This window comes from Osmerus eperlanus, chromosome 23, assembly GCF_963692335.1.
Source record: "Osmerus eperlanus chromosome 23, fOsmEpe2.1, whole genome shotgun sequence".
Taxonomy (NCBI): domain Eukaryota; kingdom Metazoa; phylum Chordata; class Actinopteri; order Osmeriformes; family Osmeridae; genus Osmerus; species Osmerus eperlanus.
This window is the reverse complement of record NC_085040.1, coordinates 4869602-4884686: the sequence shown is the minus strand read 5'-3', so window position 1 is coordinate 4884686 and position 15085 is coordinate 4869602. Positions and strand designations below refer to the sequence as shown.

Below are 15085 nucleotides of genomic sequence, written 5' to 3'. Positions count from 1 at the left end.
TTAGCCGTGTTAAGGACATTTCCATATGTTTGCTCTACAAGGGAGTACAAAAGGCAAATTCTATGTATATCAATACATACTTCAGAACCCACAGAAAATACTCCCTAATCTGACCTGCAGCTTCAATTCACCTGTACTTACACAGGCAAAAGATTCCCTAAATGTTCACTCAATCATCCTCCTCATATCATCCGTCTAAAAATATTGAAACATCTTTTCAGGTACAAAAAGGTTTTAATAGTACCGAAAAAAAGGCAAAAGGAACATTCCATTTTTAAACAGATGACCAATGAATTGATTCAAGAAGTACATTCTCAAAAACACATTTGTCAGATCATTTACAGTTAACAATGGCTATACATGATAAGGTTTAAATAACATACATTCTGTTTAAAATGCATTTCTTAGCCCCTACAGGCACAGTTGAGTTTTGTGCTGAAGTGGACAGGATCTTTTTCATGGGGGGTTACAAAAACAAACTAGGAATGTGTTCCGTTCTTCGATCACTCAGCCTGTAAGGACTCGCTCCTATACTAGCAGGCCTTTGGATCTGGCATTTTGACAGAAAATATTCAGATCTGTAGCATCTGATTGCTTAATAAGGTATAGGAAAAAACATGACCGTTACAAACCGTAAAACAGTTCCACAGACTGATTGTTTAGACAGACATTTGAAGCGATTGTGTACACAGAAAATATGGGAAATATAAAACTGTAAGAAGAACAATATCATAGCTTGATAGGCTTATTGTTTTAGGCAATCAAATAATATGTTGAAAGGGTATTGTCATTTTTAACATAACTTAATATTTTGTGTAATATTTACAGTGCAGACATACAGTACAGTTTTCTAATCATTCCAATGAAATCACAATTACAAAAATAATAGAATGTGTCAATGAGGGTTCTTGTAACCCTACCCCTTAATAATCATTACAGTATAAAGTTAAGAGTATACAAAAAGTTTCAAAGTATGTTGAAGATTCAGTGTTGTGGGTACAGTGTGGCACATTATTGGCCAAAAAAAGAAAGTTATTATTCACATAAAATACCCTCATGCAAGAACCCCATTGTTAGGGGCTAAAAGGAAGGTCTTGGACCTGACAAGCAATTCTTGCAGTAAAAACTTTGTACAAAGTCAAATATCTAGTCAGACATGTTAAATACACATGTTCAATAAAATGAAACTATATGAAGTATTTAGTAAGGAAGAAACAAATGAAGATCTGTTGTAGTATACCAGTCCATTTCTAAGACAGAACCCAGCAATAACAAGATGCAACTGCTAAGCACAGAAGGCAGATTTCCAGGTCAGCTATTTGCCCTTAGGTGTGATCCTGAAAGAGTACAGGAGGTGTACACAAGCATATATTGTTTGTGTACTTATTGTGTGTGTGTGTGTGTGTGTGTGTGCGAGCATGTGTTTATCAGTGAAAGATAATGAGGTAAAACTTGTGTCTTGTGGTTTTGCATTCCCAACAGTTTCAAGCTGACCCCTTGGGGGTGAACAATAAAAACAAAAAAACAAAAGCATTCATGTTTTCTGTTCCTCATCTCGTCTCCTTGGTTGGTGAATGCTGTCGGACTGTCCTTTAGTCGTTTGTGCTGTCAAAGCAGATAATTATCTGATTAGTCGTGTAAGTAACAGATTACTATTACTGACACACCCTGTCACATCACATTCTGTCTATAGCATTCTTGCCTTCCACATGGGGGTGATACTGTTCTCATAAATAGTTTCATTTTGTAAATACAAAGTTGGACGAGAAAAGAAGGAAATGGGTAAATGTTTGCCCTCAAATGTCAGAAGTCTCACCTTTGCTCTCATGGCCTCTTGGTAGCTTTGGTGTTGGCGTCTGGGTCCGCCATTACTTCAATTTCTGCTGGGAGGTTTGTACTGTCTCCTGAAACCACATACACCAACGATATCACAGTCCATCATTTACCATATAAGGACCTAGAACTTTACAAGAACATGGCGTATACAAAACAAATGAAAAAGAAATGTGCACCCTTGCAGAAACAGAGAAACATATTACCAATAATATTATGATCGTGTACTATATAGTATACTGTTAGAATAGTAAACAATACTGTCAATTTATTCAATCTATAGTAGCTAAAGTACTAATATAACGACCACGGTCTCCAAGCCTCTGGTTCTTCCAGCCACGTTACCTTCCAGCGGGGCTCCGTGCTGCTGCAGCTGGCTGGTGAAGAAGCGCTCCCTGCGGGACACCTGCTCGTCCCAGGCCTCCAGGATGCGCCTGCGCTCCGGGACCCCCAGGCCCAGCGTCTCTGGGTGGGCCTCCTCGATGTGGGCCGTGACCCCCTCCACGCTGTGGGAGTACTGGAGGTCTCCGCACACCATGCACACCAGCAGCTGGTTGAGGGGATCGTGGTCCATGAGGTAGCGGTGCCTCCACACGCCCTCGGAGATCTCACAGTCGTCCATGTTGTCTTCGTCGTCGGGAAAGAGGACGTCTGCTTCATCTGAAGTGAACCATTTGGTTGCATGCATTAATGAGTCATGATTCATTACCAGTGAAAAGACCATTAGTACCACTGCTACCATTATTAGGCTATCGCTACATTTACTAAATGTAGAGTCTGTGTAGTTTCCTGATGGGTCGATACCTTCTATGGGTGCTGTGTGGTCCAAGTTAGTAAAGTAGTCCAAGTCTGTTTCAGTGGAGGTACTGTAGAAAAAGAGACACATATCAGTAACGATGACAAGACAATGAAACCGTAAAATAACAGAGAAACACAAGTTCCCACCTCAGAATGAAGTCACTCTCTTCTGAAGTATTGATCCACTGGCTGGAATATTGTTCCTTGGGTTTAAGGAGAAACATAGAAACACTTTCATCGAATTCCTCCAACCACAACGTAATTTCACTGTAGCTGCGGTTGTAACAACAGCAATGTAATACTGTGATGATGGCCGCGTCAGCACAAATGCAGCCAGACTGCCCGAGTAGCATGAAGCAGAGGTCTAACCTGTGTCTCCAGCTGGTCCTGAGCGGGGAGAAGGGGCTTCCAGTTAGAGGAGGCCCTCTTCTGGGATAGATCCCTGTCCCTCATGGCCTTCCGGGCTCTCTGCTCCTTCTTCTTCACCCTCCAGTACTCCCTCTTCCTCCTCAGTGTCTCCTCCTCCGACTCCCCAGGTATCGGCTTGGGGGGACCCATGGTGGTAATGGGGAGCCACGACATGGCGGGAGAGTGCGTTTTCCCACTTTGGGGATTTAGCACACAGGGGGACTTGACTGAACCGGGTGTGGATGTAACAGCGAGTTTGAAAGAGGGACGTGGCTCAATGGGCAGCAGTTTGATGCTGGCGAGAGGATTGGCGGGAGGGGTGAGGGTTGGGATATCGGGGTTGGCGACGTCCTGCACTTGCAGGCTCCATTTTCGGACGTGCGGCGAATCGGGGTTGGAACCCGGAGCTGCTTCCTGTTTGTTCTCCACCAATATTAACATGCCATCTTTTCTCTCACGCAGTGGAGAGACAGCGACCCTGGCGCCTACAGGAAGTGAAACAGGGCTCAAACTAGGAGATGCCTGTAAGGTTCCTATTTTTACATGAACCTGTTGAGGTGGACTAGACACAATGGGGGGTTTGACCTGCAGTGTATCAGGTGGCTGTCCAGCGTTGGCCACTGTGGGGCTGACTACCAGGAGAGTAGGGATGTTGGTGACAGCGGTTAGGCTGGCGTGAGCTCCAGAAACAGGGGACGATATGGGCTGCAAGATGGGGGAGGCATTGGCTCTGAGAGTTAGTGGGGCTTGAAGGGCTTTCTGTACTGGCTTTGAATTCTTGATAATGAGGGCATTAGGAGTCTGAAAGAAAACAATACAGACATCACTTTATCGCTTTTAGAATCTCAAAATTGAATCCGTAATTTTCACATTTATTGACAGAGGCATCCTTCTGGAACATACTGTACTGTATGTGTGTTTGTGTTTCTCAAACAGTTTCTCCTACCCTCTGTTTGTGTTACTTAAGTGTCAAATGCCAGGAACAGGTTCACGGTACTGTTTAATTCAGGTTACAGGGTTACAAAACACCAGCCGTAGCACACAACTCTGCAGTTAATGAATTACTCTCTATGCTTGCTAAAATGAAACATAGGCAATTATCAAAAGACACAAATGCACCTATGGATACACAGTCAATGTGCTATCTGAAAAGGCCCACCTGTGCTGCTTTGAGGGCCAGTCGTCTGCTGTAGTCTCCCTGCTTGAAACCTTCTCTCTGCCGGGCCTTGGACCTGGCTCTCTGCTGCCTCTTCATCAGCCTCCAGTACTCTCTCTTCTTCTGAAGGCTCGGGCTCTGCTCGGGCACAGACAATGGTGACTGCTGTTTACCGCCATGCTCTTGTTTACTTGTGTTTTGTTGTTGTTGTTGTTGTTGGAGTAGAGGAGGGTGGTGCAGCTTGGGGGGTTCCGAGGGCCCGGGGGAGCAGCAGTGGTGCTGGCCGGCTTTCTTGTCCCGTAGTCTCTGGGCCCTTCGAGGGAAGGGTGGCTGTGGGTCGCCGGAGGTACATGACGTTGCGTGAGGGGGTGCCTCACTCGAAGGGAAAGTGTTGGGCGGGATGCGGAGGGAAGGGGTCTCTGTGCAGGAGGGGTTGAGAGGAGGAGGATCTCTGGACGAGGGGGAGACCTTCACATCGGGGTTTGGTGGACTGGTGTTTGCCTGGCAGGACGGAGGGGTTACAGGGTTCGCCTGCCAACATTTGTCGCCAAGGGCAAGATCACCAGCTGTGGATCCCTTCTCTTCCTCCTCCTCCTCCTCCTCCTCATCTCCCAGGGACAGCAGAGGTATACGTGGCTTCATCTCCAGCTCGGAACCATCTTCTGTTATGTAAGTCTGTGGTTCCGTTTTACAAGGAAGTGTCTTGTTAAGTTCATCCGTCTGTTGACTTTTAGACTCGGTCACATTGCTGAGGGATTCTTCCAGGAGCTTCTTCATGGATGCCACAGCTAGGAGGGTTGTAGCTTGGCTGTCGGCACTTAAGGCTGGGTCAGACTCTGGCTGAGCCTCCTGAGTTGGCAGAAGAGATGAAGGCGGAGGTTTGACATCTACAGAAGCAGTTTGCTCGGATTTCAGAATTGGATCATTTGCTGAGATTATTTCTTGCTTTATCGCCGTTTTCTTTGTGGGGGTAGATGAACTGGCATTGGCAGGAGACTGGATATTTAATTTGGTGTTGGTCACCGCAGTACGTCTCACAGGCTTGGGCCTTTGGTTGCGTCTCCTCTGCAGCGTTATACTAGCCCTCCCGTGTCCCAGCCCCTGCTTGAGCCTGGCGGCGCGAGCGGCCCGCTGCTCTCGTTTCTTCACCCTCCAGTACTCTCGCTTCTTTGCCATCCTCTCCTCCTCACTCAGCTCTGGCCCCGGATTAGGCGGCGCTGCTATCGGTCTGGAGCTTGTAACTGCCATCTGCATGACGCAGCTAGCCGGCTTTGCCCCCATCAAAGACACGGTGGGGAAAGCGTTCAGGACATTTTGTGGGTGGCTGAGCGTGATCTGAGTGGTCGGTTGAACGACGAAGGTGTGCGAGCCGGCGGGGTTCTTCGGGGGGGTTTGGAGGTCCGTCCTCGGTCTGATGGAGAGAAGCCTGGGAGGCTTGGTGACCGACAGGCCGAGGGGAGGACAGGAGACTTTCACCTGAGCAGGGCGGAGCGGAGGGGGCGGTGGGTGGGCCCGCATCTGACTTCCCAACGCCACATTTCTTAAAGCATTCTGGCTTTCCCCTCCCTCGGGTTTCTCCGATGTTTTAAGAGTCATGTGTGGAATCGTCACGGTGCCATCCTCTTTGATGAACCCTCCGATCGTCTCCGAGGCGCTGGCGTGGCTGCTTCCTATTGGCTGCGACAGAGAGTAGCAGCCGGCGGCTCGAGCCTTCCTCATGTCCTGCAGGATGCTCTGGTAGCGTTTCACTCTCCTCATGAGCGCGTCTTTCTCCTTCATCTTGGCTTTCACCTCCACCGTCAGCTTAGCTCTCTGCTCGCGCTTTTTGACGCGCCAGTATTCCCGTCTCCTGGCCGCCTTCTGCTCGGGGGTCTCAAACGGGTCCTCCCTGGGAGGCCTGCTGGGGATGAAGGCTGTGGAGAGGCACGGGGACCTCGCCCTTATGTTCCTCTGACCAAGAAAAGTCCTTTGGATTTCGATGAACCTCTGTCTCGGCGTCCGAGAGCGGACCATCCCTCGGTTGACGTGGGAGAACGTCACGTGCCCACCAAGTCTCCTGCTGGGATCTCCACCTGCTCTATTGTGGCCGGTAGTAGCGGTGGCGGCTGTGTGCGCGGTTGTCTGCACTTCCGACGGATTTTCTACTTTCACTTGAACTGACTGTCGGTTCACGTTGTTGGTTGTTGTGGTTATCTTAGCCAAGCCCGAGGGTAAATCACTAGCCTCTTTTTTAATCGCGACATTAGCATGTCGGGGCACAGCGTTGGACGCAGCCACCGCTTTGGCATTTTTCAGCAAGCGTCCAGCTGTCGTAAGGGGAGTCCTGGCTCTACCAAAACACTGCCATTGGCCTTCTCTGTTCAAAACCGTCGAGGGACGCTCGAGAACCACCTTCACGAACTGTCTTGCTTTTTGCGGCGCCACGTTCGGTGTCTTCTCCCTGGCCGTGGCTACTTTAGCTGCCTGCTTGGCCCTCTGCTCTCTCTTCTTGATACGCCACTGCTCTCTCCGCTTGGCGGCTCTCTCCTCCTCCGTCTTCTCACTCATGCCTTTGTCCCTGAAGGCTGCACCCAAGATAGTCTTTTTGCCAGCCAGCTGTGTTGCGTTTGCCCCCCGTTCCACTGGTCTGTTCATGAGGACGGAGGCAAAATGAGAGGTTCCCATGTTCGTTCCTGTTGTAATGTTGGCCTTAAACAGTCTGGGCTGAATGTGCACTGTAGCTGGAGTCTTGTTCAACACATTTGGCCCTGATGCATCCCAGGTTGCCAGGTTCGGCTGGGTTGAGCCCCCAGGAGAGCTGCCGTTGAGGGTTCTGGTTCCACCCTGCAGCTGGCGAGGTGCAGAGACAGAGGGGAGGGTGGTGACTCTGACCTGAGGCACTGAGGAGGCATGGTTGAGGAGAGCTCCATTGGATTTGGCTGACATGACGGGTCTGTTGACAGCAGCTCCTTGCGGTTGGTTGTTCGGGCCCGGGTTTGATGCTGGGAACTGAGGCAACACTTTGTTTAGTTTTATCCTCTGAAACCACCTCTCCTTTTGGTTTTGACATGCCGTGTCCGTATGCTCTGCCTCCCCCTTTCCCCGGAACGGAATGCCAGATGCATTGGCTACCTCTGTCTGGTAGGAGCCATCACTGTTCAACAAGGGGGGTCCAGCGACTGCTATGGTGCGGGACGCATTGGAATTCAACGCATTGCTGACCTCTCTATTAGACACCTTTGGTTTCCCTCTCCTCTCCGATAGCTTGGCTCTCTGCTCTCGCTTCTTGGTCCTCCAGTACTCTCTCTTCTGGGCCAGGGTGGCGTCATCAAACTCTGCGGCCGGCCGATAGCGCTGAGAGCGTGGGCTCCCAGCCCCTCCCCTCTCGTTACTGGATGGCATGTTGGCTTCTTGGTCTTTCTGTCTTGGTTTTTCACCATGGATTCACAGGCAGGTCTTCATGCATCCCTCTGTTCTTAGTCCAACGTAGTCCTGGACTTGATATCATTAACAACCTCAGGCATCTCAGCAGCATCCTCTGTGACGTTGGGGGTCAGTTGCTCTCCAGGATAAACGCCTGCCACATCTTTGATTTTACCCAGGTAGAGTAAAGGCCTAAAGGTGAAAGAAAAAACGATGTACTCTGAGTTTTGACTCACAAACGTTTGACTTAATAAAGTTTGAAAAACAGGATTAGTCTGCTGGATGGGTATTTAATTTGGATTGCTGTAAAAACTATACATTGATTTACAATAGTGGCATTTATTGTAAGATATTATTAGTAAAGTAAAGATATACAGTATCCAATGATCATTTTCACATAATTAACATGGGGAATGACAAAATGCATAGCAGGACAATATATGTATATGCACATTTAAAGGTATTGCATTAAAATAATCTAAAGGTGGATATACTTTATCGGAAATAAACATGTATGCAATTTGGAGAAATAAAACTATGGTTTGAAGAAAACAAGAATCCGTTCTTAACACTGTATAACGTTGCGTGCACAACAACCAGGAAGCAATGACTGCACTGTCCCTTTAAACCCTGTCCCTCTGTCTATCACCAATTATATCTGTCGCGAGCCATTTTTATTCTTTATTTTCTACCATATAATAACGCACGAGTCGCAGTGGGAGCAGGCAAGCAAGATAATAACGACGATTTCCTAACAATTTACGTTAAAAATGACATAGTCGAGGCGTTTATGGGTCGGTAAGCACTGTCTCTTCCAGCGCACAATGGACAGACCTTCCTATTTTTCTGTCCACACGGACTGGCGGCTGTCTGTGCGTTTGTTCCTTGTTTAAATGAATCGACATATGCCTAATCAAGCGCCTTTAAAGCAGGGCGGATGGAAACGTGTGTAAAAAAAACATGCATATGCGTTACCTGGTAGTTACACCTAACTTTCCGGGACAGTTTGTTTAACGTTTGGACAGATATTCTGTCAGGACACTGCAGCTACTTTCCGCGAGCCAGCCTTTCTCCCTTTAGCTGCCTTGACAACGGTGAAAAGTACCAGGATGTGGGACCTTGATGCTAGTGTGTAAACTGCGTCGCGTGGACAGATACAATCCTCTTAAAGCAGTATACCTTTGCGGAGTAATCTATTTGTTGTTTATTTTACCAACAATAATAATAATAATAATAATAATTTCAAAATATATCATATTAAATTAATTCTGAATAATTACGATGCATTTTTTTTTAAACATTGTAATGATAGAATATTAAAATCATACTAGCTCGATAAAACTGCGTTGGAGACAGCAGGGACGTATAGCCTATAGCCCATTTTATGTTTGGCCTAGATCACAAATGAGGACAAATCTACCAGTTCCTTGTCGGTAATATGATATAAACCTAAAAACTGATCATGAGTTCTTGATATTTCCAAAGACAAGGTTTGGCGAAACTACATTGATTAAACCAACCAAGCAATCTGTATTTTTTCAAAAATGTTACAGAAATTCTGAGAGCATTCAATGTTTTGTCAGTAATGCAACGAGCATGAATACCACAACCCTCGTGCCATGAAGACGAGAGAATGTGTAGATTTAATCGTTATGCATAAATTACACAATCGGTTCCCTGTTTTTAAAAATCCTTCCTGTCCTATTTTGACCACTAGCTTTAGCAGGATCTAGTTGTAGCCTACTGCATCTGGCCCCCGGGTGCTTGTGTCGCTGCGTGAATGCCGATACTGTCTCTTTAAATTTACCCAGGAGCCCCTTAAGGAGCCCCAGGGGCCCCTAGCACGGCTCCCCACCCTGAAGACAAGCAGAGCCTTAAAATACATACTGGAGGCCGCAACGGCTTACCACAAACAAGAGAGACCCAAACCCGCAAATTCGAAGCAAGACAGAAGAACGACAGAATAAGGTGCCGACATGAAAAGTTAACTTGGCTTCAGAGCAGTGCGCGTGGGGGGGACGAAGTGGCACATTAAAAAGACAACACGGGCACCCAAAGCGATGGGTACGTTCATGCTCTAGTTGCTGGCGAAACGCGTGCCGAATGATACTTCTAAAATACCCTGCCTCACTGCTGTTTAAAGGCGAATTGAAGGCACTGTTAAATACGAAAACGTTGCAGAGTAATGGAAGAGAAGGAGACGGGAGAGAGCGAGCCTGTGGACCTCCAGTGTGCTGAACAGACAGATTCACTGGTCTCATTAATAATAAGCGGAGAGGAGGAAGCGACGCAAGAACTGAGTGACTTGGGACACTGTTCAGGAGGTAAAGATGTGTCATGTTTTGTTTGCACAACCTGCGACTCGACCCGGCGATCATCCGCCAGTCTTTTGTCATAGTTAATCCGTGTGACGGACAATGCTATATACCAGCATGGCCCCTTGTCTCAGTGGCTCCTCTATAAACAAAGGCAAAATACCATGCTGGCTGCTTGCTGTGATGCACAGTCGCCACCCAGCGGAAAACAGCGGTGGCCCAACGAGCAAATGGAGTCGCCGCCCCCTTTTTCATGACAGGGGGTGGGTGCTTTGCGGAAATAAAATACCCGGAGATTAATGTCCATGTTGCTGACATGGTCATCGTTTTAATACAGGCATTCATTTCTCGCTGAGTAAATATATTTTACAGCCATGTAATTAACCTTGACTGATTCAGTTCCTCAGGATGAAAGGTTGCTCTCAAAAGCAGTATTTGAAGTCAAATCTTTGCTAAATATTTGTGATCTATTTCAGGTAGAAAAGATGCTGTGTATCTCAACATCTCTCTCCTCTCTCTCCCGTCCCTTTTAGATGAGGACAGACTGACCAATGGCCATGTGGAGGAAGACGGCGAGGGAGGGACGGTCACGGCGATCTGCTCCCCCGGCACCACCTACTGGAGCGTCAGCGAGAGCTCAGACTCCCCCTTCCTCCTGTCACCTGTCCCAGGCCCCTCCCAGCGCAGGCCCAGGGTCAAGCAGGCCTCTCGGCCTGGCTTGAGCCGCATCCCGGGCCGCGACCATCGCCGCTACTACCACGAGTACTGGCGCAGCGAGTACCTGATGGACTTTGACCCGCGGCGTCACGGGATGATCTGCATGGTGTGCGGCAGCTCGCTGGCCACCCTCAAGCTGAGCACCATCAAGAGGCACATCAGGCAGAAGCACCCGGACTCGCTGCTGTGGAGCGCGGCCGACAAGGAGGTGATCCGGTCGGGCTGGGAGAGCCACCTGAGTCTGGAGGGGGGCCAGAGGACGCTCTGCGCCCCCGGGGGAGCCTCGGACGCTCTGGGGCCACTGCAGGAGACACTGGACTGTGCTCGAAACTCCACTGGTGGGTAACGAGAGAAGACTCGGGCACGCCCAGGTGGCTGCTGGGAGAAGTTTCCCTGGCCTAGTTTAGAGTGTTAGGATCTTGCACACTTGGTGGCAGTAGGAGCTAGTCTTGCACCAGTTCCAGAGCGGTGTCCTGTCACCACCTTTATAAAACCCATAAACCACAAATCATGTTATTTAACACGCTATAACATAATGTCCTTCAATTTGTAACATTCAACAATCAATAACATTTCAATCCCCTCTTTATATACCTCCTAGGAAAGACTGACGGAGTGACCCCCAAAATTCAGCCGCGCTCCCCCACCCCCTCTCCTCCCCCCCCATCAGTCTCTGCGGACCCCCAGGGCCCGTCCGGGCCCTCGGCCCAGACCCTGGAGCGCTACCTGAACGACTCGCTCCACGCCTGGTTCCGCCAGGAGTTCCTGATGGAGTACCAGGCGGAGGCGGGCCGGCTGGTGTGCATGGTGTGCGGCCGCCCGCTGCCCTCCCTCCACCTGGACCACATCAAGAGCCATGTGCTGGACACCCATCCCAACTCCCTGGTGTTCAGCTCTGAGGAGAAGCACTGCATCCTGCAGACCTGGGCGCTGACCCACGGTAAGGGTGTGGATCGTTTTTGTGTGTTTGTGGACATGATGGGGATGGCGGTGGGGTGAGATTGTGTGTGTGTGTGTGTGTGTGTGTGTGTGTGTGTGTGTGTGTGTGCGTGTGTGCGTGCGTGCGTGTGTGAGGCTCGGTCTATGCAGTGGGTATGTGTGCGCTTGCGCGTCCAAGCACAACACAACAGCACTGGTGATATTATCAAAATGAGTAAGCCTTTTTACATCTTTCCATTATTCAATCCAGCTGCGCTGTATATGATCTGTGGCTGGTTGCCTGTCTAATCTGTCTTCTTGGAGTGTTATTTGAGTGCGGTGCCTGTTGGAGGACCCCAAGATCCATAGCTTTATCACTCAACATGGCGGTGAACATGTTGTATTTATATTTATGTGTCGCGACCTGCTCATTCAAACAACGTCAAACTGCTTGTACTTGGGTGCTGAGCAATACACCGAGTGGATTTCAACTTCTAGAGATGACTGAGCAACAGTTGCACGTACACAGACTAGGATTCCTGCCTTTATAGTTAGATCCATTGAGTAAAACGTTTAATTCAATATTAACTGAGAGTTAATCCAGCGAAACCTAATTTTCCTTTCTACATTCCTCCCCGAACCAGAATCTGACCCTCTAAGAGACTTCATCAAATCAGAGAACACCAAAGAGGAGAGTGAAACCGGAGGGGACTTCTTCCCTCCAGACATGGAGACTATCCAGATTGGCTCTGACGTCTACCCTGACCCAGAGGAGGGCGACGGGGGTCCAGCAATGGACCTTGGGGGTGAAGGTGGTGGAGTTTCAGCTCCAGAGCAAGGCACCCACCTTCTCCGCCAGCCCAGGAAACGTCGCCTGCGTGGGGGCTACCCCTGGCGGCTGCGCCTGGACTACTTGGTAGCGTATGGACCTCAGGGACGGGGAACCTTCTGCATGGTGTGTTCCCAGGCGCTGCCGGTGGCAAAGGTAAGCAGCTTCCGCAGGCACATCCAGGACTGCCACCCAGAGACCACCACACTGAGCCGCCAGGAGAGGGAGGCCATGGCCGAGGCCTGGACCAAAGACCCTGCTGCAGAGGACCAAGCCATGCCCATGAAAGAAGGTAGGCTAATACCCAGTACAGCATAGTCCGTGGAGATGTGAGGAGAGATGGTACACGGGAATAGTCCCTTTGAGTGGAAAGAATGTGTTTAACTGTGTCCTTTTATTCCCCCCACCTCTCCTCTTTAACAGAAATCTCCCCCAGCAACTCTCTGTCCCTGTCTGGTGTTAGTGAAACGGGCCAGCAGACCTTAACCGGTGACAACAACAACAACAGAACTCCAACCAAAATGGCCACCGTGAAGAAGGAAGAAGGGGTGACCGGTGCGAAGTGCGCCACCACGCCCCCGTTCGGACGCCACGGGCACTACCCGGGCAAGGACCAGCGGAGGAACTATCAGGTGCGCTGGCGCGTCGAGTACCTGATGGACTACGACTGCAGGCGGCACGGCCTCATCTGCATGGTGTGCGGCGCCACCCTTGCAACCCTCAAGGTGAGCACCATCAAGAGACACATCCAGCAGGTGCACCCCCACTCCCTGGAGTACAGCCCCGAGGAGAAGCTGCAGGCTCAGCTCAGCTACAACCAGGCCCTGCACTTCGTCCACTCGGACGACTGCTTCTCCTCGCAGGACCACGGACACACTGCGCTTGGACAGGAGGCTGGACTCTTTGGCACTTAAGACTGACCCTCTGGCGACCGCGACTGTAGGAATCGACCTGAAGTGAGCTGTACTGAATGAAATGGTATAACGTGTGCTTGAGACATCCTGCGTGGTGTTCATGAACCAGTCCTTAGTTTTTGTAGTTGTTGGGGAGGGGGGGGGGGATGGAAGTGATCAAGTGCCCACCTCAGGAAAAGGGTTGAATAATCAGAATGAATGCAGCCCAAGTCTCTATTTCTCAGGAAATTTGAAAACAAGAGGCTAGGTTGGAGCTCTTTTATGAACTGGTGTGTTAAAAGAACATTACAGCACTTTGTTGTCCCAAAAATGTACTTAACCTAGCTTTGTGGTGTGTAGATAATGGAATGAGAGAGTTTGAGGTGTCATGCTTAAGACAATGAGCACACTTAAAACAGCCATTTGTGTCCTGTTTGATACTACCAGGGGGATAATCCTAGCCTGGCTCTGCCCTCCTACGTACTTCCGCTCAATTTTCATTTTGCTTCTGTATTGCGTCTGGGCTTTCGGTATATTAGTCAGATGTCTCCGGTAAACTTTTTACTGGTCCAATCAGTGAACAGAGGGAGTGGCTGACAACGATGACGATGTTGTGCGCTAGTTTGAGTTGTAGTTCCATAATGGTGGCGGAGAAAGATGCGAGCGAAGCCATTCGGTCCGTTGTGGCATCGCTGCCGAATATCCAGAAGTTAAAGCCGGAGCAAGAACAATCTTTGCTGAGTTTTGTTGGTGGCCATGATGTTGTGGCCCTCCTCCCCACGGGGTTCGGGAACAGTTTGATTTTCCAGCTACGGCAGCTATCTCCGTTACAGTAGTGGTGAAGGAGTTGGCTAAGGCGAACACTAGCGATTGGTTATGGCAGATCAGAGTGGCTCTGGGCAGATCCAATAGTTTTAAACTTCAACAGAGTACCCGCCTACAAGGAAGTTAACACTTGTCAATGGAGCGATCCCAGACTCTCTGTACAAATGAAATGCACGAGAGTCTGGTGAGGACCAGGCTAGGATAATCCTTGTTTACAATGAGGAAATTAGACATCCCTCAAAATTCACCCTTTGAACAAGACATAGTTTTTTTCCTTTCTCGATCAGTGTCATTATTTCCACTTTGACCTCTAACCCTGTCCACTTCCTTCAAGTCGTTTAGCAAAATGCTGCACAAAAGTAAATGTAAATAATGTAGTAAATTTGAATTGTGTATCATTTTATACAAGCACTTTTATGCATCCTGGTTTTTACAAGAATGTAAAGTTTATTGTTCTTTTTTATGATGCCACAATGTCAGTTGGCATGGAATTTAAATCCCATGCATGATTGTTCATCTGGCTTTTGAGTGAGCCAAGTTCACCATTTTCATGTGCAAACAGCGTTTGTAACTATTTATTCAATATTTCACATAATGTTACCATTCTAATATCTCACTGTACAATGTTTATGCAACAAAACAAAAAATAGATTCAGATGACAAGGAAAACCAAGAAAACCAAATTCCTTCAGTTATGTCATGGCCACCTTGCTGAGGATTAAAGGTGACCTCAAAATGTCACTCACCTGGAAATGCAGAACTCAGGGATTGACAGCTTTCCATCTGGGCTTGTATGTTTTCAGTCAGGATGACCTTGCCACATTTTGCTTGTTTTTTCCATAAATGTTATATCTGTCCACAGCAGTTTCAAAAGAAATTTCCAGTTCTCTGCTATTGTTAAGATGTCAAAAACACAGTTGGAGCTAGAGACAGGTCAACTGGAGTCATAAACAGCTACTACTGCAGAAAGACAGTACTTCACAAGCTGTGG

The 15085-nt window shown here is 48.5% G+C and overlaps 2 protein-coding genes across 2 annotated transcripts; one reads left to right on the top strand and one right to left on the bottom strand.

Moving 5' to 3' along the window:
- Positions 1-220: 220 nt before the first annotated feature.
- Positions 221-8707, bottom strand: si:dkey-28a3.2 (uncharacterized). The gene is made up of 8 exons (XM_062449340.1): positions 8573-8707; positions 4199-7789; positions 3001-3840; positions 2779-2834; positions 2638-2699; positions 2179-2493; positions 1817-1904; positions 221-1605 (listed from the first exon to the last, which is right to left on the bottom strand). The coding sequence occupies exons 2-7, from the start codon at positions 7574-7576 to the stop codon at positions 1825-1827; spliced, it is 4731 nt and encodes a 1576-aa protein (XP_062305324.1). The 5' UTR covers positions 7577-7789; positions 8573-8707; the 3' UTR covers positions 221-1605; positions 1817-1824.
- Positions 8708-9320: 613 nt separating this feature from the next.
- Positions 9321-13400, top strand: zfta (zinc finger translocation associated). Its single transcript, XM_062449342.1, has 5 exons — positions 9321-9921; positions 10446-10967; positions 11231-11569; positions 12192-12668; positions 12800-13400. Exons 1-5 carry the CDS (start codon positions 9783-9785, stop codon positions 13288-13290), a joined length of 1968 nt encoding a protein of 655 aa, XP_062305326.1. The 5' UTR covers positions 9321-9782; the 3' UTR covers positions 13291-13400.
- The last annotated feature ends 1685 nt before the right edge of the window (positions 13401-15085 follow it).